Here is a 22,848-nt window from a genome sequence, read left to right as displayed (position 1 = left end):
CTCTTTGATTCCACTCTACCGTGCTGTGATGTATACATGATATCCTGTATGTATCGCCTCCCTGCTAAAGCAACACGTTCTGAGAGCAGAAAGCCACCCTGCCATTGATAAGCTACCCCCTTCAAATCTCGGTGCCTTATGCAAACTCTTCATGTGCGTGTGCCTTCCAGCAAGGAGCACGGCACTCATCACCTACTTATCTGACCGATGCAGTGATGTATGTATTGTTAACGTGTGTTTGATATCTTTTTCTTTTTTGGGTTTATTTTTAAAATCAATGCTTGACGTTGAGACTTCGACTGAGTACTTTTACTAACGGTTTTGACATCCTCCTAGTTTTTGGATTCTGCTGGTTGTCTTGCAGGTCTCTGAAATGCACTGAAGGAAACCTGGTGTGGGAAAAAATGGATGTGTGAGATAATCTAATAAATGGTGTATCAATTGTATGCTGTGTCTGGTTCCTCTACTCATCAGCATTATTATTTATGTGAAAAAGGCTGATTTTAAGACATATTGGAAGCTACACCTGCACAACTCCAAACAGAGTAGTTTCCCTTTTAACAAATGACCAGTACTATGCTGTGAAATCAAGTCTAGGAACTCATCAGCTTAGCCTTTGGCTTGGAGTTTCAACTCTACTCAGGACATCAACTTAAAGGGAGCTCTATTACACTCATATCCAGCTCCATTTTTTTATTGTTGGACTCTACTAGAGTGGCTTTGCATGATCAACTGTTCAAAATAATCCATATTTATCACATTCATAGCCTTTATGCAGCCCGTCAGTTGATCCTGCCTGAAACGAGCTGTTCTTTCTCCCTTTAAGCCAACTGTTTTGTGATTGGCTGCCTCTTATAAGCAGAAGGTTTGATAGCACATGGGTGGAACTTCTGTACCCACAGCCTGAGCTGTGAGCCTGGTATGACCATATCTTCTGTCAATAATCATATATTTTCTACATCTGTGCCATCACAGTAGTTAAAAAATCTGAGGTTTTGATTACACTGACACTGACCTCATTATTTGAAACTCTTGCTATGTTAAATATAACGTCCGCCATTATAACTGTACATATATGCACTCCTGTGAAAAGCTAACTCCACCCTCTCTGCTTCCATAGACGGTGAGTAGCAGCCAGCTGCTGAACAAATGCACTTGATCAACTGATTGTCAGCCAGTGTGAGCACCTCTGTAAAAGCAGTCTTTCCAGTAGTAAACATCCCAGTAAATTCACCCCAAAGTCAGACCATGTTCAGAGAAAATTCCAAGAGCTACAGCTGAGACTCTACAGGCCTCAGTTAGTGTGTTAAAGTTCAATGCAGCGCAATTAGAAAACGATTGATTAATTGAACAAGTATGGCTTATTTGGAAGAGTTGTCAGAAGACAGACTCTAAAAAGATAAATGTTATATTTTAGTTTGCTGATATTGCCCTGCTGCACAAGAAGTCAGGTATTTCAATAAAATACACAGTGCCCCACAAGTAAACACACTGTGATGGAGCTCTGTGAAGAGGCGACACAGCTTATTTACCCTGTGAGATTCAGCAAGGTGCAGCAGGATTTGCAGGTCTGTTTATTCAGATTATTCCATCATAATCATACCATTAATGCGCATTATTTGCAAATCAGTTTATTTTTTCTGTTTATTAATCATTAAAAACACGTTAATTTTAGCACATGTATGATCTGCATGACCTGCAGTGTCTTTACTTCTTGCTGACGCAGTTTGTATCAAGTCATCGGGGTTCTTATCGAAGCATAACGTTTTTTTGTTTCTCAAATAGCAACTGTGTTACACAAACGAGAGCCAGAGGATGGTGAAACACGAGTCATACATGAGGACGAGGCAACTATCTCAGCAGAAGAATGCCAAGGACACTTGAGAGATATGCCGGTAATAAAAGACTTTTAAAAAAAGTTCACAGTGTGAAGTGTGTGGCAGAATAACAAAACAACTTCAGTTTAGTTGCACATTTTTTCCCACAGTTTGCAGTAAAAAAATGTTATTCAAGGGGATTCTGTTATTCTTCTTTTTAATCTCTGTTGTTTTGGTCTTGAATTTACTCGAGCCGCTTTGTGTGCAAACTTGGATTTTTGACTCACTCAGAAGTAACTCGAAGTTTTGAGTTGTGTAACTAAATTGATGATAACTCAAATTGTCAACTAACCTCTGTCTGACAGTTTTTTGTATTTATTTATTTACTCTAAGTGGTGGAAACAAGCAATCATAGCTTTAGCTGTGGTTCACAGTTTAAAATAATCCTCATTTATCTTATTCTGGGCCTTCATTCTCTATAACAAGCAGTTTAATCCTCTCCCTTCAAGCTCATCTTCTTCTGATTGGCTGCCCTTCCCAAGCTTTGTTGTTCCTGCTGGCATCTTTGGCACTGGTGCTCCCCGTCAGCAGACAACAGCAAAATCTTCATGATTCCTTCCACCTTGATGAGAATCCCAGTCCCAGACACACTGAAGCATCCCCACAGCATTATACTCCCACCACCATGCTTCACTCTGGGGACAATGGTCTTTGGGTTGTACGCCTCTACCTTCATTCTCCAAACATAAGCAGTGTCTCTGTGGCCTAACAGCTCTAGCCTTGTCTCATGTGCCGAAAGCATGTGCTTCCAGTATGCATAATAATCGGGTTGTCCTTAGCATATTTCAGTCTGGCCTGAATGTGTTTCTTCTGCAGAAGTGGCGTTTTTCTCAGTCTGTGCAGGGTTCTAGTGATTTTCCTACAATTCCTGACTTGGACAAGTCATTCACAAGTGTCTTGGTAATTGTTGTGAGATCTTTAGACACATCTCTCACTAGTTTTCTTTCCAGAGTCTTTGAAATCGTTTGCTTCTTACCTCTGTTTGTTCTCAGTGGTTCTCAATGAGTTTCTTTAGAACTATGTATATCCATCTCCTGCTTTGTGAAGATCAACAATTCCTGTTCTCAAGTCTAAACTGATTTCTTTTGTTTTTAACATGATGCTTTGAGCAGTCATAGCTTAAACCCTTGCTGAAGTTTTCATACTGTGTAAATATGAAGATAATCCTTACAAGCTTAGAGCATTACAAAGCACATCCTTGAACAGCAGTGGTGCAGATGTGTGTGTGCGGCGGGGGGTTTCTATTGCTTCTATGACCACCAGGAAAAGTCTCAGCAGCTCCAACTTATTATTATTATCATTTTAATTCACAATGGCTCTCCATATATCTGGTCTAATAATGATGGTCATCTTTTATTTGTTGGTGCTGGGGATTGGGATCTGGGCTTCTTTGAAATCTAAGAAGATGGAGAAAAATTCAGCTGGTGGACAGATGGAAGTTTCTTTTTTGGCTAATCGGAGGGTCACCTTGGCAGTGGGCGTCTTCACCATGACAGGTGAGTTCACGTAGAAGTGTGTGCTCAGTAATTTGGTGCTTCAAACACGTTTTGCGTTTTTTTTTTTTTTTTTTAAATGAAACAATATCTGTTTGCTTTTATAAAAGTAGTAACTTGTACCATGAATGTGAGACTTGTGTGTGCTCTGTCTTGTATGATCGGCTGAAGCTACTTGGGTTGGAGGTGCCTTTATCATTGGAGTTGCAGAGACTGTTTATGACCCCACAAAGGGGCTAATCTGGGCTCTCATTCCTCTACAAATGTCAGTTTCATTCATCATCGGTAAGAACCTCTTACAGAGGGGTATTTACCTCCAAAAATATGCCTAAAATGGGCTATTTTCGTCAATATAAGATCCACTCAGACAGGATATGTCCTTATCTTCTATCATTACTTAAGATTTTTTTCTTAACTGTCCCCTTCTCTTAAAGGCAAATTTTGAATACCTTGACATTCCTCTTAACCACAAAAATCAAACATAACCTGAAATCTATTTTCTGCACTGCTTTGATTGTTGTCTCTTTTGCTAAAGGTGGTCTGTTCTTCGCAAAGCCGATGCGGGATAAAAATTACATCACCATGATGGATCCCTTTCAGAGGAAGTATGGGAAAACACTGACTGGGCTTCTCGCCATCATCCCTTTCATAAGTGAAGTCATGTGGGTTCCTGTCACACTGATTTCCTTGGGTAATGTAAACACACAAACACTTCCTTTCAGAAGTGTTGCCTAAAGGTGCTTTTTGTAGTTACCCTGCAGAATTTAGCCAAACATTTTCACAACCAGGGGGCAGCATTTTACCAGTTACCTCTAAACTTCATATTTTAAATACGGTTATATCCTCGTAAGGATTTGCCCACTTAAATAAGAGCGTGTTCACCAGTAACACTGGCTCGCCTGCAACATCTAGTGGTCCAAACTGGTATTACACAAAACTACAGCGTTCAACTTTAGTTGCCCTCTCTTCAATACAACACACAGGTGTTCTGGTTTTTTTAACTCTTGTTTTGTTATTTTTGGAAGGTTTTAAAACTTGTAATTCCCTGTATTTGCCATGAGTATCTTTAAATATTTATAATGGACAACATGATTTTCAGAGGTATCGATTATATGTGTTTTTCTCCCAACAGGGGTCACACTTTCCATCTTTTCCGATCTGCCCTTAAGTCTCTGCATCTGGATCTCTGCTGCGGTGGCCGTCGTCTACACAGTTCTTGGAGGTCTCTATTCAGTTGCTTTTACTGATGTCATCCAGTTATCACTGGTGTTTTGTAGCTTGGTGAGTTTAATGTGACAACACATAAACAAGACTGCTTTTCCAACACGCCAGAGGTAAAAGTTATCTCTTGCAAGAAAGAGTGCACGTTACAGTTACAACGTAGGTTGAAGCAGATTCGTTTCTCAAAAGCTTTACTCTGTTTTTTTTTCCAGTGGTTGTGTGCTCCCTTCATTGTGGCGAGTGATGTCTACACCGACCTCCGTCAAACGGCTTTCAACCACACATTTCAGGCGCCCTGGCTCGGCCGCCTTGAGCCTGATGACGTGTGGATATGGATCGATAATTTTCTCGCAATGGTGAGATGACATAGCAGTAACATGTTTCTAATGATTTAATAAGATCTGAAGACCATTAAAACAAAAACATTTTATATAAAAGATTATATCAAATAAAGTGTAAAGTTGATAAGTCGCTAATAAACAAATTGAACAAAAAGGCTGAAAAAATAAGAGGTACAATAAAAAAGAAACAGCGGGAGGAACATTAGGTTAACTGGCAAGAGGTAAGTAATGTGATTGGGTATAAAAAAGTCTTCTTAGGCAGAGTTTCTCAGAAGTAATGATGGGCAGAGGTTCACCAATTTCCAAAAACCTGTCTACAGATTTTCGAACAATTTCAGAAAAGTTTTACTCACGTAAAATTATGAAAACTTTAAATCTCTCCTCATTTACAGTAACACACACACACACACACACATACACCCCTTACTTAATATCATCAAAGGAATCAGAAAATTTGGAGGAATCTCTGTGCGCAAGGACAAAGCTGAAAATCAATACTTGCCCTCAGGCATTTTGAGACATCTACATCATGGGTGTGATTTCCTTTTAAACTCTTGGCCCCGTATATGTTTTTATTTGTTAAAAACAAACTGTGAGCAATAAGTTCTTATGCTGGTAATTACTAAAACACAAGAAAATCTCTCGTTTTAAAAAAAAGTATCTTAAAAAAATGAACATAGTAGATTGTGGGCTTGCTCTTTGTTTTCAGAGTGTTGGAAATTTGGCGTTTCAGGACTTCCATCAGAGGACACTCTCCTCCAGCTCCACGGCCACGGCCAGAATGATTTGTTTCATAGCGGCAGGTGTGGTCATTGTTCTGGGAATTCCACCTGTGCTGATTGGAGCTGTTGCAGCATCAACAGGTACACCTGACATCTTTCTTCTGGCTAAACCCTTTAGTTGTCCCCACAGCGGATCATCTGCCTCCATTTCACCCTTTTCCCTCTGCACATCATTTACTAAAAAAATTCAAACACTAACTACACATAAAACTTGTAATGTTCTTTTTACTCATCCAAACAGTTTTAATAGATTTTATTTTGAATTTATATTTTATCTGGCAAAAAGGGGCTTCCATACACGATGAGCCTTCAGCAGAATGATTCAGATGATCCAGAGATCAGAAAGGAGCAGGAAGACTCATATTTCAGTAACTTTAAACATTATAATGTTTCCTCTTATGCTTCAGACTGGAACCTGACCTCTTATGGCTCACCGTCACCCTATGAGCGAGGAGAGGCTGCCATGGCGTTGCCCATTATCCTTTTGCATCTTACCCCCACCGCTGTTTTTGTTGTCGGCATGGGAGCCATCGCCGGCGCTGCCATGTCATCCACTGACTCGTGCCTGCTGGCGGCAACCTCCATCTTCACCACCAACATCTACACCCTCGTTAGACATCAGGTAGGAACAAAGTCGGTCAGAATGCTGAGTTCTTAAAAGTTTGTGTTGATATTTTGGGAAAAATGAGCTTTGGTGTTCTGTTTAGGTATCAGAGAGAGAGCTGCAGTGGGTGATCCGCCTCTCCATAGTGGTCGTAGGGACTGTAGGAACCTCACTCACCTACCTGGACAGCAGAACGTTGGCCTTCTGGATCCTCAGCTCTGACTTGACCTACACCGTCATGCTCCCCCAGCTGATCTGCATCCTCTTCGTCGGATCATCCAGTGCCTACGGGGCCGTGGCAGGTTACGTTGTTGCCTTTGTGATGAGAGTGCTGTGTGGCGAGCCGGTGTTCAACCTTCCCGCCATCCTGCGTTTCCCTGGCTGCTCTCTGGAGGATGGTGTTTATGTGCAGCGCTGGCCTTTCAAGACCACTTGCATGCTGTCCTCTCTGGTCACCATCCTGGTATTTTCTTATGCGACGTCGCTCTTGTTCAACAAGGGGATCCTCCCAGAGAGGTGGGACCTGTTCAGGGTGAAGACTCAAGAAGAAACAGCACCAGCAGATGGCGCCAAACTAGGTGAAAATGATAAACATGCATCTGAACTGATGTTGGACACAAGATGCTAAGTTTATCTTTTTTTCCCTACATTTTCAAGTCTTCAGCACTTCTGCTATATTAAATGATGCACATTGGTAATGGCAATGTTGCCTGATTTCTGGATTACTTTTGTTGTTATGCAAAATAAAATGAACAAATACCTTTTACTTAACAGCTAGTTAAACATTATGTTTACAATTACCTTGAGTCAGAAAACAATTAACCAAGCTGCTTAGAGCAAATTTTACATGTTTGTTTTTTTTTTAAATCATTATTTAAGAGAAACATCTGCCCTGCTGTAACAGCAGCATATTTGTGTATATCACTATTTGTGTGGGTAACTCCGTATAACAACCACTGCTAATAATGAACTGATTGTTAGTTAAACTTGAGTAAATAGCTATTTTACTGTTAACATTTCAATAATAAATATTTTGTACTAATCAGTGGGCATGTTATACTTTAAATCTGTTTATGTCATTAAGTTGTGCAATATAAAATTCCATACTGTGAAAAAGTTTGCCCCCTCTCTGATTCCTCATTTTTTTGCATATTTCTCATGCTTACATGCTATAAATTTTAATATTAGAGAGAGGTTAACCAAGTAAATTCAAAGTGCACTTTTTAAATGATTGCATTTGTTAAGGGGAAAAATACAATGACCCTGAGAGGTTAAACACACTGGGACTTAAAAAAAAAAAAAAGACAACAGTAAAACACAAAAGAAGTAGAAAAAACTCAGCAAAAGTCGAATAAAACACGAAGGAAGTAAAAAGAAATAGAAGAAAATATCACAAAACGTAATGGATGTGTTTTTGGGGACACAATAATGTGACGGACCGGCTATGGAAGTGACAGAAACCAAAAACAAGTGTAGGCTTACAGTGACACAGGCTTAGAAGAAGCAGAGGATTCATTGCTGTTGTAAGGAATAAAAAGATGAACATAAAGTGTTTTAAACACATGATTAATATAATAGTGTCAGTACGTTTTCCATTAGCTGTACATAGTTAGCTCGTCTGTCACGTTATTGTCTCCCCAAAAACCCATTGTGTTCTTGATTTTTTTTTAGCTTTTGCAGCATTTTTATATTATATATGCTTTTATTTTCTTATGTCGCAGTGGGTTTGACCTCTCAGAGCTACTGTAAAAAAAAAGAAACCTGACCCTATTTAAAAAGTCGTCAGTCATCTTGCTGAGCTATTTTCAAAGCAAGAACTGAAAATGACAGAAACCTCCATTTTAAAAAAAAAACCCAGACAAAGCTGAAAAACAGTGTAAACAATATCCATTTATTTAGATATTTAGGAAATATTCTGATATAGTGAAGCTTTATTATTTAATCTTTGCACAAAGAAGACATCATTCGACACAGACAAGTTACATTTAAAGGGAGTGACAAACCCAGCGACCTTCAACAATAAATATGCTGATGCGTCTTTACACTCTAGGCTTGGCGTGATATGCATTTAGAAACATCAAATGAAGAATTTGCAGAGCTGCGTGGATTTAGACGACACAACGACAACCCCCTTTAAGAAATGCATCATTCCCTCTGCGTAACTTTAGTCTCTGCGTAACCAAAATGATTACATAATTTTTCACAAATCATGACAGACAAAAGAAAGACAGAAGCAGCCAACAATAAAACACTCACAGTGCACTGGTGTGAGTTATGGCACGTTTTGTCTTCTGTGGCCTGACAGCACACAGAGAGGTTTGAGTGTGGAGGCCACAGCAAGCAGCTGAGTGTCACGAACACGGCAGACAGAAAACAACCTGACGTTACTGCGGGACTGTTTCAGTGGATACTCCTGGAGGTATGAGGTTCTCAGTGGACTAAATAAACCGATGTATGCAGACATCTCTGTTAAGGCATGAAATGAGAAACGAGGTAACGTCTATCTACTGCATCGTCACAGTTGCAATAAAGATAAGAGACATCCCGTCCCCACTGCTCTGAATAGAAGACATCACAGACACAAACAGAACAGCATGACCAACACCAGGACAAGCGTCTCTGTAAATATTATATGCCTTTTTCTTACATATATAACTGCTATGTAAAGATACAGTCTTTGGTCCCAAATAAAATATTGTGCACAACATACACTTTAGAGTTAGAGCTGAACTCAATGAGACAATGGTAGGACATTATGACTGTATGATGATGGCATTTATTATTTATCTACCGCAATCTACTGCCTTCTTCCTAAAACTAACAAACAGATAAAACACATTCAAATGTAGTGTCTCTACATTTAAAAGGGGAATTGGTTGGTTTTTTTCTGTGTTTCCACAGCCAGGCCCCAAATATGAAGCCTCGGATGACAGAGGCTGTGGGAGGGTCTACCATACGAAGTTCCTGATTGGTCACCATGATTTTCTCTCCAGTTTTGGTGCACACTATGGTCCGTGCCATCATTGGGGTTGGTGGGATGCGTCAGTAAATACACTAAAATTGTATACAATTCCTACAATCCCTCATATCCCTGCTACCATTGCAGTTTCTGCAATCTGTCCCATTCCTCCAACTACTGCAACCCCTGTAATCTCTCGCATCCATGTAACTCTGTCAATCTGTGCAACTGTGGACTTTTTTCTCTCCTTTTAAACATAAAAATACGAGGTACATATACATGAACACAAAGGTCGCAACTACTTCATAAGCTGCTGTGAGACTGTGCTGTAATACAGGGAGCACGATTAGACGGCACAACATCTTACCACATGAAAAAGTCATGTGACCATGTTTACAGTTTAGCGTTAGCCTTTCAGATTGCATCCACGCTAAAAAACACAAAAAGTCAAAATTGTGTTGAATTTGTTTCGGTTATCCCGTTGAGCGTCTCTGATTTATCCTAAACTTTTATTTTTTAGCAGAGTTGATGGAAAAGTTTTTATCCACATCAAGACGTTTACTTTACAAACAGCATCACTTAAAGCACTGGATATGACGGAGTTTTAGCTGGAAACACGTGTATTCGACTTTATGAACATTTTGCAGTGCAAATGACAGAAAAAAACATCTCTTTCTAAAATATAAAATCTCATAGACTTCTGGATTACAACATGTCATACTCCACTTCTATGTGATTAAAATACATATGCTGTATTATATATTTATTCCCTTTACTCCATTTCAAATAAAGGTGCTAAGATAAGTCACTCACTTTATCTTTAGAATGGCTCTTTATAACGTTTATACAAATCTGCACCACATCACATGTTATATCATCTCCTTTTTCAATATAGACAGATTTTCTATTTTAAACAGTCATTACTGAGTTAAATAATCCTTTCTCTTATCTTAAATAGGTATTTGATATCATTGCTGAAAAAACATTTCTGCTCTTGGTGAGGACCAGAGATGAGACATTATGTCGATTGCTGCTGTAACATACATTCAGCCCTCAGTCTGAGGACAGAGAAGATAAGAGAGTGACTCTGATTTGTCATATTTCAGACAGAGGAAGGAGTTTTCTTCATTTAGGAGACATAAAGTCAAAACATTCCTGTCCTTTCAAACTGTTTAAGACTTTCAGTAAAACCAAAAACTTTACTTTTTGTGTTTTATAGAGCATCTTGATAGAAAAAACATCCATCCGTCACCTCTATCACACGTGGGACTCATCCAGGTCCAGGTCGACGGGTGAGAGGGGGAGGGGAGAGCGGCGGGGCGACCGGCGGGGGGGAGGAGGGGACAGCAGCGGGGTGAGAAGCGGGTTCTCGGTGCCGTCGTCCTCGCTGAGCTGCAGCAGGGTGTCGCTGCGCGGCAGCAGGGCGGTTGTGTCCTCGTCCCCGGGGCTCTCTCTGATCCTGGAAGGCCCCGGTGGTGGAGGAGGAGGAGCAGCAGCAAGATGAGTTGGTGGTAATGGAGGTGGCGGCGGTGGACCCAGGGCGGGTGCTGTGCTCAGCACTGGGAGTGGCGGTGGAAGAGGAGAGGAGGTGCGGGACAAAGGGAGAGGGGAGCAGGTTCTGGAGAGGGGGAGAGGGGAGCAGGTTCGGGATGGGGGTGTTGGAGTGGAAGGCCGGGAGATGGATGGGGGAGGGGAGAGGCTGCTGCGTAGCCCCCACTGCTCTCTCTTCTCCTTGCTGCTTAATGCTTGAGGGACCTGTGTGGGAATACACCTGCTCCTGTAGTTTAGCTTTTAAAGGGCTACTTCACACATAAATGACATAAAATTATATTTTTATCTCCTTAAAATTAGAGGAATAGCTGCAGATGGTCATCATTCTGGTTTGAAGGCCGTAAAGGCGTGCCACAGGGCTCAATACTAGGTCCACTCACTGGCCACTTTGTTAGGTACACTTGTTCAACTACTTGCTAGCACAAATATTTAATCTATCAAACCTCTATATTTAGGCATGTAGACATCGTAAAGACGACTTGCTGAAGTTCAAACTGAGCATCAGAAAGAGGAAGAAAGGTGATTTAAATGACTTTGAATGTGGTATGGTTGTTGCTGGTCTGAGCGTTTCAGAAACTGCTAAGATTTTTCGTAAACAACCATCTCTGGAGTTTTACAGGCGACGAGCTGAAAAACAGAAAATCATCTCAAACTGAGTTCTCTGTACTCAAACGGCCCCCATAGTCATCAGATCTCAATCCAGAGCACCACTGGGTTGAATCTATACCACAAAGAATTAAATGGTTCTGAAGACAAAGGCAGTCCAACCCAGTACTAGCAAAGTGTACCAATCAAAAAGCTGGTGACTATAAATCAGTAGATACTGCTACAAAAAAAATTTGGATTTTTTTCTTTTTGGGTGAACCAACTATGTAAGTACTTCAATTGTATTGTTTATACCACAACATGACATGGTTTACAAAATGGTGATGGTAAGAAGAAGATGAAATAAATGTAGGTAACACTTAGTACTATAGTTTACGTTCAAAATGTCATATGATTAGCTGTCCACTGTTACCAAAGCAACAGCCAATCACACGCACGGCTCTGCCCTATTTGTTTTCATTCACAGTTAACATTGCGAAGAAAAGCATTCTGTTTATGAAGGTAATTAAAAATAAAGTGGTCAGTCTGAGTTTTCAAAATAAACAGAACGTTTATTTCTGTGTATTTAGGACATTTTCAAATAAATTCATGTCTAATATATAATATTATTTAATGTCCACAGCATTCTGCATTTCCTCCTTCAGCTGGTCCTACCTGTGCATTTGTAGGTCCGTGCAGGTCAGCCATGATCATGGCTGAAGAGGTGGGGGGTACTTCCAGGGTTGGGGACTTTGATGGGGCAGGACTCGTCCCTCTGCCTTCGCCCGGTGGGTCCACAGTGCTGGGAGTTGGAGGCTTGCTTGCCCCCGTGGACGCCTGCTGGCCTTGATTCTCTGTAAAGGTGACTGACCTCTTTTGGTCTCCATGCGCTGTGGGCAGACATGCATGCGCACGTGGTCAAAACAGAGACGATAGCGCCAGCTAGCGACTCGCTAACACATCAGCACCACCAAAGAGAGTGGAGGCAGGGAGGGGATGGGAGAGGGGGAGGCAGGGGATCGGGGGGGTAATGCAAGACAGACATGCAGAGCGTCCTATTGGGTGAGGTTGCAGATAAAAGGGACGAGCCGTTGCAGGGTGGAGAGGAAGGGTTACGAGTTGTGTCTCACCTTCACAGTCCAATAAAGTTTCTTTATTTCGAAACAAAAGCATGAGACAGAACAGAGTGAGAAGAGTCAGTCTGGTGGCAGGTGGTACAGCAAACAGCATTGGAACAAACACAGAGGTCGTGAATGGGGAGGACGGGTCAGTTCAAGTCAGCACACTGACAATAAATAAAGTATTTTTACAGGTATAAGTGTTTGTAAGTCTAGATTTGGCTTGTGTGCTTGATCTGAAGTGCAGGGTGAGTTTTCCTGTTACTTTTAAAGATAGTCACGCATCCTGTTTCAGAATTTTAAAACACATGATGCGCTTTCATCATCCCTCATCTAAGAAAAGACAGATGAAAGCATGTGTGCTGTTACCCAGTGGTTTGTTCTTGGGCTGGATGCTCCTGCGCGTTGTAGAAAGCCTCGCTCCAGATCGACCGCGTGGTTCGGTTTTTGGAATGGACAGCAGGGGGCGTCGCATCTACGGGAAAGTTAAAGAAAATCCACAAGATAGTTAGCCTGCCCACTGTACTGTAGCGCCCACGTGCGATGTTGTTCTTGTCTTTTTAGTAAATAAAATGCTTTTTAAAAACAGGTTTATGCAAGTCCTGTAACGGGACACAACCCAAGAATGACTGAATTATTTAAAATAAATACATTTCCACATCTATTTAAAAAATAATAATAATGATTTATAATAATAAACATGAACATAATACAGAAGAAAGTTCTATATATTATTAAAATTACCACAACAGTGATTGTAACAATATAACAAACTTATTAGACGTCTGAAAAATATAAATACATAAAATGAAAAATATATTAAAATAATATAAATCTATATTGCTTCAAAGACTTTGTCCTTTTTATCCCCACATTGTTTAAGCATTTTTAGGGTGGCTTATTTTGATAACTTGATTGATAATCAACCCCGACTGGTTGTGCAGATGCCACTCCTCCCTGAGCCTGGTTCTGCTAGAGGTTTCTTCCTGTTAAAACAGAGTTTTTCCTTCCCACAGTTGAGCACTTGCTCACAGGGGCTCATATGATTGTTGGAGTTTTGTGTGTTTATTTGTGTTATTGTATTGGTCCTTACCTTACAATATAAAGCACCTTGAGGCAACTGTTTTTGGGATTTGGCGCTATATAAATAAAACTGAACTGAAGTGAATTTCTTTTATTTTATGTGTGTGTCTAAAAAGACTTTTAAATTCTATTTTCTTGTAATGTATTTGCTTAAATGTGAATTAAGATAGCACATACTCAATGCCATCAAGTTACATGGACACATGGGACACATGAAAAAAGGTGATGTCCACACCTGTCTGAGTCCTCGCTTTCTTCCTAACGGAGGCTGGATCAGGAGGTTCTGACCTGGTTCGCTCTGCACACTGGCCACCCTGATGCAGTCAGTCATAAAGAGACACACACACACACACATTCACGTGCGCACATTCACGCAAAACACACAGAAATAACCGTCACCATAAAGGGACTAAAAAGCAAAGATTACCCAACCGACGATAAACGCAACTTTGATCACAATAAGATGTCGCTGCTACTCTACCCATTCACTCACTACACAATACACACAGTGTGCTACAAGACACCCAATCACAGTACGGAAAAAAATAACAGTGCTGCCATGATTCAAACACTGAAAACACAACAGGGGAGTAGTAGGGCCTGGAGTGGCAATCCTGACAAAGCAACTTGTCTCGTTTTTTGTGCTACAAATGCCCCTGAAACACCTGAAATGTCCCCATCTAACCATGAAACAGTCATACGGCATATTTAAAGTTAGCTTCTAAACAAAAAACAACAACTAAAGTGTCCATTGTTTGTATTTTTTTGTGTTGCCACCCCAGTTCCCTCGTGCCCCTCCAGATTGGTATCCACAATAGGACGCCCAATTTGATCAGCGAAAAGCCTGATAGACACGTAAACAGTATGAAACACCATGGCACCGATGAGAGGCTGACTTTAGTGATGGCACATTAACTGTAAAGAACCACAGCTAACAGAGAAAGAACAGAGGCAGAGCTCCCTGGCCCCAGGGGCTCTGAGACCCTTTTTAACATTTTTTTTTTTGTAAAAGGGGGAGGGGGCCTGGTTAGGATAGCACAGCGGATGAGCTGAGAAGATGAGGGTCAGTGTGGAGCTCAAGGGGAAGTGAGGGGGGTTAAGGGGATAGAGACAAGGCACATGAGACCCACACAGAAAGAGATAGAGACGGGTAAGTGGGAAGTGGGGGGGCGGAGGTGTGACGGGCCAAGGCGATTTGATTCAATGCGGATGAGTGATCAACAGTGAGGCGGCCGATAGAGGTGGCCGTCCTGAGGTGATGCCCCTCCCAGTGGCAGACAGATGCAAGAATGCACCAACGGGACACAGACAGAGAGAGGGCCACTGTACCTAGAGAGGTTACCCTCCTGCAGAAGACCCTGGGACTCATCTAGCACATTGGGTTCACTGTAAAAAGGGGGGCGAAGCGGGAAAATGGGAGTTTAGGGAGTGTAGTGAGATCCATCACCACCCTGAGCCCCTTCCTTAGCAGGGTTTATATAAGCCAGGGTGTTTCCTCTAACCAAAAGTAACCATAGGCAGAGCAGACTTTTGATTTTTAACATTCTTACCATGAAACAGAGTCTTAACACTGCTTAATAAAAAAACATTATAAATCAACAGAGATATACATAGATAAATATGACTGTGGTTGTGGAATATGACTGGTTGATTTCTCGTCCATCGGTCGGCTCTACATGTTACATAATAAACAGGAAAGAGTTGAACATTTCATGAAAGCTGCTCTGAAAACAGAAATAATCTCATTAGTTTAACCAGCAGGATAGAAGCACAGTGGTTCTCAAATATAGCTGTGAAGTTTAGACACTTTAGCTTTTTGTAGTCAAGAGTCAACGTATTTGAGAGTGAAGCTATCAGCTGATTTCTTTATTGGTTAGCAACCTGCATTCATAGATCGCAAGTGTAGAAACATATTAATAAAGTCCTGGAACATTACATTACAAGGGAGATGTACGTCAGGCACTCAGGAGCCTTGATCGTGAAACATAAACTCGCTGTTAGCCTCTGAGGTCTATAACTGATGACATATGTTTCAGTTAGAAATTTGCACTGTAGCTACACTATGTCGTAAGCACAAGCCCCTCTAAAACTGCACCAAAACCTATGCAGGATTAGGACTTTTTCAGGGCCCCTGAAAAAAATTACTGGGGGGATAAATGTCAGAATTAATCTCCTGATTGACTTTTTTTGTAGAATTCTTAGATGAATCTAAGAAATCAAACTTCTGAGATTAATGTCAAAATTAATCTCATGACAAACATTTATATAAAAATGATTACTATCTTCTCAGAATACTGAAATTATTGTCAGGATTCAGACTTTTTCCCCTCGGAGTTTTGAGATAAATGTCAGAATTAATCTCATGACTAAGATTAATGTTCAAATTCTGACTTTTTTCTCTGAATTCTGAGAACAAAGTCAGAATTCATTTTTTTCTTCTCAGAATTCTGAGGGATAAAAAATCCAGAAGACACTCCCCATTTCTTATTAGTGGCCCTAATCCTCTTCTGTAGTAACCTGATGTGTACCTCCCTAATGTAACTGCATGTGGCACTGATGTGGCCTGTAACTATTGTGATTGGCCTATTCAGCACAGCTGAATCCAGCTAATGTTTTGCCAAAGCTTTGTAATTAATAAATGAAAAAGGAACAATTATTTTCTGAATATAAGGTATACTAATCATAGCATTAGTATAAGGACTCACAAACACTGGATGGTAAAGGGGGAGTTTAAAAAGAAGTAGAAAAACCTGAGGAACAAATGTATTTATCCCCCAAAGAAAAACTCACCAAACAAAGAGCAATCTGCTACAGCACTCTTTTTGTGACCTAGTGACAGCCTGTAACCATTTGCTGATCAAGGAAAACAGATAGCTCAGAACAACTGGTTTCCAGGTGACTGGTGCCTTAATGCAGTTTAAACAGAGCCGGTCACTGTAGGCCTTTTTACTCCTTTGTTTCCTGTTATAAAGCTGGCTGTTTGATCATGCAGGATCTGCAGTTAGCTTTATTTTTCAGCCCTTTTGTTTTCTCCCTTTCACTAGGTCTGAAATCGCCTTTTAATGGCTAGTGAGATTATTTCTGCCTTCACACCATTTCATCTTTACTTTTCAAGTACAGGAAAAACAACTTGCATATTGCAGCTAACAACTAACTACTAAACCACCATTTTTTGTTTGTTTGTTTGTTAACCCATAAAGACTAAACAGATTGAACTAAAAAAAGATTTTCACTGAACTAGGTGTGACTGTTTTACATAAGTGTTTATCTGTGGCTCCCAGGTTCAGTGGGAAATGTTACCTGTGGCTGGGCAACATGGTGGTGCGGGGGGCCTCGGGCTGAGAGGCCGCCGAGCCAGTGGCGTGGCTGGAGAAACGGCGCTGTGACATCACCCTGGGCATGAAGGCTTCGTGCTCGCTCACCACGCTGGGAATGCTCATGGAGTCAACTGCAGCGAGAGGAACGTAGAGTGGTGAGTTCACTTTAAAGGAAGTGAACAGGAATGAGTGAGAATAGCTGGTAAAAACAAGAGAACAGTGTTTCTGACTCTCTTCATCGTCCTCGTCGGTACGGCTGAGCGTGTCCTGTGAGGGCTGCCGTGACGGTTGGCTGTCCTGCTCCCAAACTGTTCCAGTGCCTGTGTTGGACCGCGACATTGTGGCCAAACTGAGGCGGTAGGCTGACGTGGAGGTGCCCACCGTGCTGATGGATGTCTTGCCCTGATATGCTGTGGGGTGGAAAACGCCATATGTGACTGCAGAGTTGATAGCTTCTATTTGAAAACACTTACAGGACAAGTTCACCCTGTTTATCCGTCTATATTACTGATTCCTTTTACGTGGACATTTTTTAAAAACATACTCATGTTCCATTAAGAAATGAAACATACAGACATACACAGCAATCATCTCCTGTCAGATTATATCAGGGTCTTTGGACTGCAGTATGTTGTACGTCAGCATGTGTGTGACGAGAAGCCAAAAAACACTAAATGGATAAAATGGGAATTTTAGATGAACTGTTCCTTTAATTTTTTAGTATGTAGCTCCTGACCCGAGCCGCTGTGCACAGCCTCTTTGAGGATCTTGAGCTCATTGTTGAACTCTGCAAACAGTGAGCTCTTGCAGAGAGGTCGTGGGATGAAGCGCCGCTCCAGCTGATCAGCGATGTGGTGGCGCGCTGTGATCTCTTCCTGGGAATCGGCCGGCTGGGTCAGCAACTGGAAAAGTAAGATGGAGGAAAAGTGAGGAAGATGACAGCAAACTTTTCAGGAGTGCTGAAGGAGCAGGAGGCTCCTGAAGTCCCCTACCTTGCACTGTATAAAGGGTCTGAGCAGGACAAAAATAGGGATCCGGGTTCGGACGATAAAGTCGATGAAGTCCCAGAAAGCCAAGCCGCCCACCTTCCTCAGAGCCATCTCCTTCACCTGCAGGCTCAGCCGATACCACTGGTTCCCCAGCGAGCGCTCGAAGCAAACCAGCACCACCTTCAGAGCTGTGGAGGAAGGAGGATGAGAAGAGGAAGACAAAGCAAAGCTATAAAATGTTCTCGCCTCTTTTATCGTACCTAAATAAGCAGCCTGGCTCGTGGACTCTGCTAATCCCTCCCTACGCAGATCTTTCCCAGGGTCGCCCGGCGTGGAGCAGTGAGCCGGAGAGGCGTCAAGCATGAAGTTCTTGGTGCGGGATGTGGAGATGATACGAGGGGGAAGCAGGATGTTGATGACTGTCTGTAGGAGCAGGAAGACCTCCGGCTGCTCCAGGTGGGGGCTGTCTGCATTGAGAAAACAAAACAAAAGCAGGAAATGCAAAAAACCCTGAGCAAGATGCTGATTGGCGTTTTAAGTCTCCTCCTCCAATCGCACCAATAAATCACCTTTGCTCCCGGAGCCTACAGTTAACACGAAGGGAATGAGCAGGTTGAGCAGCATCCCCTCCCGCCTTTCCTGATTGGTGAAAGGTGAGATCACGTGACTGAGGGGGAAGTCTTCCTTCAAGGCCTGTGGAGAAGCGCGAGGGAATTAGTATTAGCACGCGGAGCAGCTGCTTTATGAGTGGGTGTTTGATGGGGTCATCTCGCCATACCTGAATCTGCAGAGCAACCAATCGGACCACGGCGGTGCTAAAGGGCAGAGGCGGAGACAGGTAAGGGCTGAGGTGGAGGAGTGGCAGCCCGTCCGCCACACTGGAGGGGCCGACCACACCCATCACCTGACAACAGACCAGACAAACCACCCCACCAAGAAACTTAAGAAAATGCTAAAAAAAAAGAAAAAGAAAAACAACTTTGCTTTTCAACATCTTTGCAGTCCCATACCAGGTTGACGCAGACGTTGATAAGCGAGCGCAGGTGAGGCAGGAACGAGATGATTGGCTGTCGCTGCAAGGTCAGGCAGATCCCCTCGATCAGGCTACTGGCCGCCTCCCACTCCACCTGTCTCCTGGAGAACAAACAAGTACACACCACCACCCCCCGAAGCCACATACAAGCACATTGTCATGAGTTTAAAGAAAAAGAGCTCACAGGGAAAAACAATTCTGCCCCTGAAGGGAGTTTGTTTGTTTGTAACCAATCTAGTGTCGACAGTTTTCAAGATATCACCTTCAAAGTTGGTAAAATGGTAGATATGGTACAACCTATATTAACTCTCTCAGGCTCAAATTAAGTTTTTGTTGCTAATGCACAAAAGAATACCTGCAGTGGTACTTCTGAGTAAAAAAAATTCATCAAATATGTATGTGGGGTAATCAGGTTGTTAGCTTTTAACTGTTGCAAATCTGCAACGCCTGCCTTGAGAGGGTTAACAACTATTTTTATGGCCCGTCTTCAAACTTCACATCAACATACTAAGCCTTGGGAGACATTAGCACCCAAGGTCAAAGTTGACCTTGAAAAGAAACTTCAAGAAACCACATCAAGGAACATTTCAGATGAAAGTGCATGGAGAGAGCTGCACAACACACTCAATATTTTTTCATTATGACGCCCTACAATGGCACAGTGTTGCCATAAAATTTCACAAAATTACACAGCATGAATACATATTTAAATCTCAAACTTTTAGAGCTCACAGAAGTCAAAGATTGCATCAAAGACAACAAATGTCGCAAAGCTCACAAACATAGCCAACTAAACATTGCAGCAACAGATCCGCCTCAGAGCAGTGTTACCTCTCAGCTAGCTGCCTCCAGTCTACAGGCAGAGAAGCTTTTCTGTGCTCTTTATTACCAACATTTATGCATTTATGTATATATGCAAATGGACCTCTGTGATAGTTTTACTCCAACTTTCTACAGTTTTTTGCAGGATTGGACCACTGGAAAGGCGAGGATAATGAAAAGTTATGTGAAACGTGTGTTTGGTTTTTTTACTTTAGAGCAGTATTACCGCAATACTCAATATACTGCAAAACTTTAAAAACTACAATAGTATTGTATTGTGGGCTGTCTGGAGATTCCCACCTCTAGTAAATACCTGAATAAGGACTTTCAGGAGACAAGTTCACTGAAGTCCCTGAAATATTTGGATGTGTGCGATCTCTGACGGCAGCAGATGTGAAGACCTGATGTTTTGTCTATAGCTTCTCAAGTACAAGTAACATAATATTCTTTAAAGCAGTCGAAATCAGTAGAAGAGGACACAATCACGATGAATTACTTTTACTGAAACATGCAGAGAAGTTGATTTCAAAGTTCCAGCTTTTAAGAAAAAATATTGCGGCTTTAGTGTTTGACTTGGTTTTTATGTATGAAATTTATTTTATGAAATTTCTTGAAAATAGAGATTATAACTGTGATTATTGGTATCATTACACTGGTAATTCTAATACCAGCAGGTTTTTTGGTCATCACTGCATCAGAATTGTGGAAAAATCTAAACATAAGTTTACATTAAAGCATTAAAAACTGTTTAAGATGCATCAAAATTTTAAAATCTGTATATAAAGAAAAAAGATTTTTGCATTGCATCTCATCTATAAGGGTGATGAAGAATTAGTTCTTCATTGTGAGCTAAAGACTAAAAAGACAACATAACACCTATATGTTGCTTTCCATGGCCAAAGACTGGACGCTCCAGGCATAGAGGAACGCTGCCACTGATCCACTGTTAGAACAAACATCGTCACACACTTTTATGCCATTACGCATTTAAACTCACAGACAGGAAAACACAGTCCACAGAAGCACTTACGGTACAGCACCCACGAAGGCAGCGCTACAGAGGACAGTGCCAAGAAGCCGTCTATTCACTGTACACACCACGGCAGCGGCACAGCACGATACACTCACAGGGAGACGGAGAAAGAAGAGGGATTGTGTTCAACAGACCTGCTGCATAAAGCCTGAGGGCGAGCGCACCTGAGCGTGGGCATCTTGTGGATCTTGTTGAACATGCGGTCCAGCCTCTTGAGGATGAGGATGAGGGCAGGCCGGACGGCCTCGGACGACCAGTCGGTGATAGGCAGCATCTCCATGATGTAACGCCGCAGCCCTCGGCTCTCCATGGTCAGGGTGTCGTAGGGCGCCAGCTTCAGCAGGGCATGGGCGATCTCTGCCAGCCTGGGGGCAGAAACATTCATTCAGTTCAACTTACAAGTGCTTTTTAGGATACAGCTTTAAAATTAACTAAGGAATGGGAAGAAACAACTTTACTGACTTTATTCCCAAAATGTGTGTATTGTGTCAAAGAGATATCAACCAAAGTTGAATTAGGGCCGGTCTGCAATATTGTATAACACTATGCATACATGCATAGTACAAAAAAAACCAGTCAGTGTACGTGTAAATATTAATTAATATCTTAAAAACAAAAAATTGCCACAACAGCAAGAAGGAAAACAAGTTTGAAGTGGCTTTAGTTTCAAAATAAGAGCAAATTAATTGTCCACTAGTCAATCGACTATAGATACCTACGGAAGAGGATTAGGGCCACTGGAAAAAAAATTGGGCACATCTTTTTTTTCTTCTTTTCCAGAATTCTGAGAAAAAAGTCAGAATTTTCTCAGAATTCTGTCTTTTTCATCAGAATTATTTTTTCTCAGAATTCTAACTTTAATCTCAAAATTCTGACCTAAGAATTCTGAGATTAAAGTCAGAATTCTGATGAAAAAGTCAGAATTCTGAGAAAAAAGTTTGAATTTTGACTTGAATCTCAGAATTCTGAGGAAAAAAAAACAGAATTCTGAGATTCTGAGATTAAACTCAGAATTCTGAGAAAAAAGTCAGACTTTTCTCAGAATTCTGTCTTTTTCATCAGAATTATTTTTTCACAGAATTCTGACTTTAATCGCAGAATTCTGAGATTAAAGTCAAAATTCAAACTTTTTGCTCAGACTTCTGATTTTTTTCTCAGAATTCTGACTTTTTTTTCTCAGAATTCTGACTTTTTTTTCTCAGAATTCTGACTTTTTTTCCTCAGAATTCTGACTTTAATCTCAGAATTCTGACTTTTTCCTCAGAATTCTTACTTTAATCTCAGAATTCAGACTTTAACCTAAGAATTCAGGAAAAGAAGAAAAAAAATAAGTGCCCACTTTTTTCTTTTTCCAGTGGCCCTAATCCTCTTCTAATCTTTTTCTTGTATGGATCAAAAAATAAACATAAGAAATGCTAAAAGCATTTTGTAATTTAAACACAACAAAGTAAAGCCTGTGTTTTATCCATCCAGTGCTGGATGTGTGAAAGAATGTAGGTGGTGAGGATTAATGAGTCACAACTTTCTGACTAAATCTTCTGATGCCCAGCAAAATAATTTGACAAATTTACACACTGTAACTAAAATCAGCTGCTATTTCATTGCACACCTCATGTGGGACTTGATGTCCAGTAGCTCCAGAGCTGTGACCCGCGGCTCGCCTGCAACGTTCTGCAGGATTTTGAGCCGTGGCCCGCAGTGTTTGTAAAACTCGGTGCAGATGTTCAACAGGGACTCCCGTGGACGGCGGAACTCCTCCCTGGCGATGCGCTCGTCCAGCTCCTCCCTTGGCATGCCCTGGCCCTCCTCCAGCAGGTGAAGATTGTCCCTGACAATACAAAGATCTCCTGAGTCTTGGTTTTCAAACTTCAAAACTGCACTATAGTCATCTATTCTGAGACAGGTGAGAGTTAAAGTTCTGACCTGGTGTTGACCCCTCCGGACATGGCGTGGTTAGCTGTAGTGCCGCCCTTGTGGCCCTGATCACAGCGAGACATCTGGGGAGCCGTCATGGGCCTGTGGACGATCAGATGACAACAA

The 22,848-nt window shown here is 41.6% G+C and overlaps 2 protein-coding genes across 21 annotated transcripts in view; one reads left to right on the top strand and one right to left on the bottom strand.

Moving 5' to 3' along the window:
- Positions 1–3,120: 3,120 nt before the first annotated feature.
- Positions 3,121–7,423, top strand: LOC102775907 (high-affinity choline transporter 1-like). Of its 2 annotated transcripts, none has more exons than XM_006792903.2 (8): positions 3,121–3,373; positions 3,542–3,655; positions 3,906–4,061; positions 4,503–4,651; positions 4,804–4,947; positions 5,666–5,795; positions 6,122–6,336; positions 6,422–7,423. In XM_006792903.2, exons 1-8 carry the CDS (start codon positions 3,190–3,192, stop codon positions 6,944–6,946), a joined length of 1,617 nt encoding a protein of 538 aa, XP_006792966.2. In that variant the 5' UTR covers positions 3,121–3,189; the 3' UTR covers positions 6,947–7,423. The 2 variants fall into 2 exon arrangements, with proteins under 2 accessions (XP_006792966.2, XP_006792965.2); XM_006792902.2 differs by having other exon boundaries at positions 5,642–5,795.
- A 765-nt stretch (positions 7,424–8,188) lies between these two features.
- unc80 (unc-80 homolog (C. elegans)) overlaps positions 8,189–22,848 on the bottom strand; it is a 65,651-nt gene continuing 50,991 nt past the window's right edge. For 11 of the 19 annotated variants that reach the window (XM_035908606.2, XM_035908607.2, XM_035908611.2 and 8 more), the window contains 17 exons: positions 22,732–22,824; positions 22,418–22,636; positions 20,943–21,173; positions 18,931–19,054; positions 18,699–18,824; positions 18,490–18,613; positions 18,181–18,387; positions 17,924–18,108; positions 17,668–17,833; positions 17,162–17,341; positions 16,915–17,062; positions 14,944–15,000; positions 13,850–13,928; positions 12,901–13,006; positions 12,544–12,564; positions 12,089–12,303; positions 8,189–11,032 (listed from right to left, as the gene is read on the bottom strand). In XM_035908606.2, coding sequence (XP_035764499.2) covers positions 10,535–11,032; positions 12,089–12,303; positions 12,544–12,564; positions 12,901–13,006; positions 13,850–13,928; positions 14,944–15,000; positions 16,915–17,062; positions 17,162–17,341; positions 17,668–17,833; positions 17,924–18,108; positions 18,181–18,387; positions 18,490–18,613; positions 18,699–18,824; positions 18,931–19,054; positions 20,943–21,173; positions 22,418–22,636; positions 22,732–22,824 — 2,779 coding nt within the window. In that variant the 3' untranslated portion in view covers positions 8,189–10,534. The remainder of the gene's footprint in view (positions 11,033–12,088; positions 12,304–12,543; positions 12,565–12,900; positions 13,007–13,849; positions 13,929–14,943; positions 15,001–16,914; positions 17,063–17,161; positions 17,342–17,667; positions 17,834–17,923; positions 18,109–18,180; positions 18,388–18,489; positions 18,614–18,698; positions 18,825–18,930; positions 19,055–20,942; positions 21,174–22,417; positions 22,637–22,731; positions 22,825–22,848) is intronic. The other 8 variants (XM_035908609.2, XM_035908623.2, XM_035908613.2 and 5 more) reach the window with 5 other exon arrangements.

This window comes from Neolamprologus brichardi, chromosome 23, assembly GCF_056152115.1.
Source record: "Neolamprologus brichardi isolate AB-2024 chromosome 23, ASM5615211v1, whole genome shotgun sequence".
NCBI lineage: Eukaryota > Metazoa > Chordata > Actinopteri > Cichliformes > Cichlidae > Neolamprologus > Neolamprologus brichardi.
Note: the sequence above shows the minus strand (reverse complement) of the source record. Positions and strands in the feature narration are given on the sequence as shown.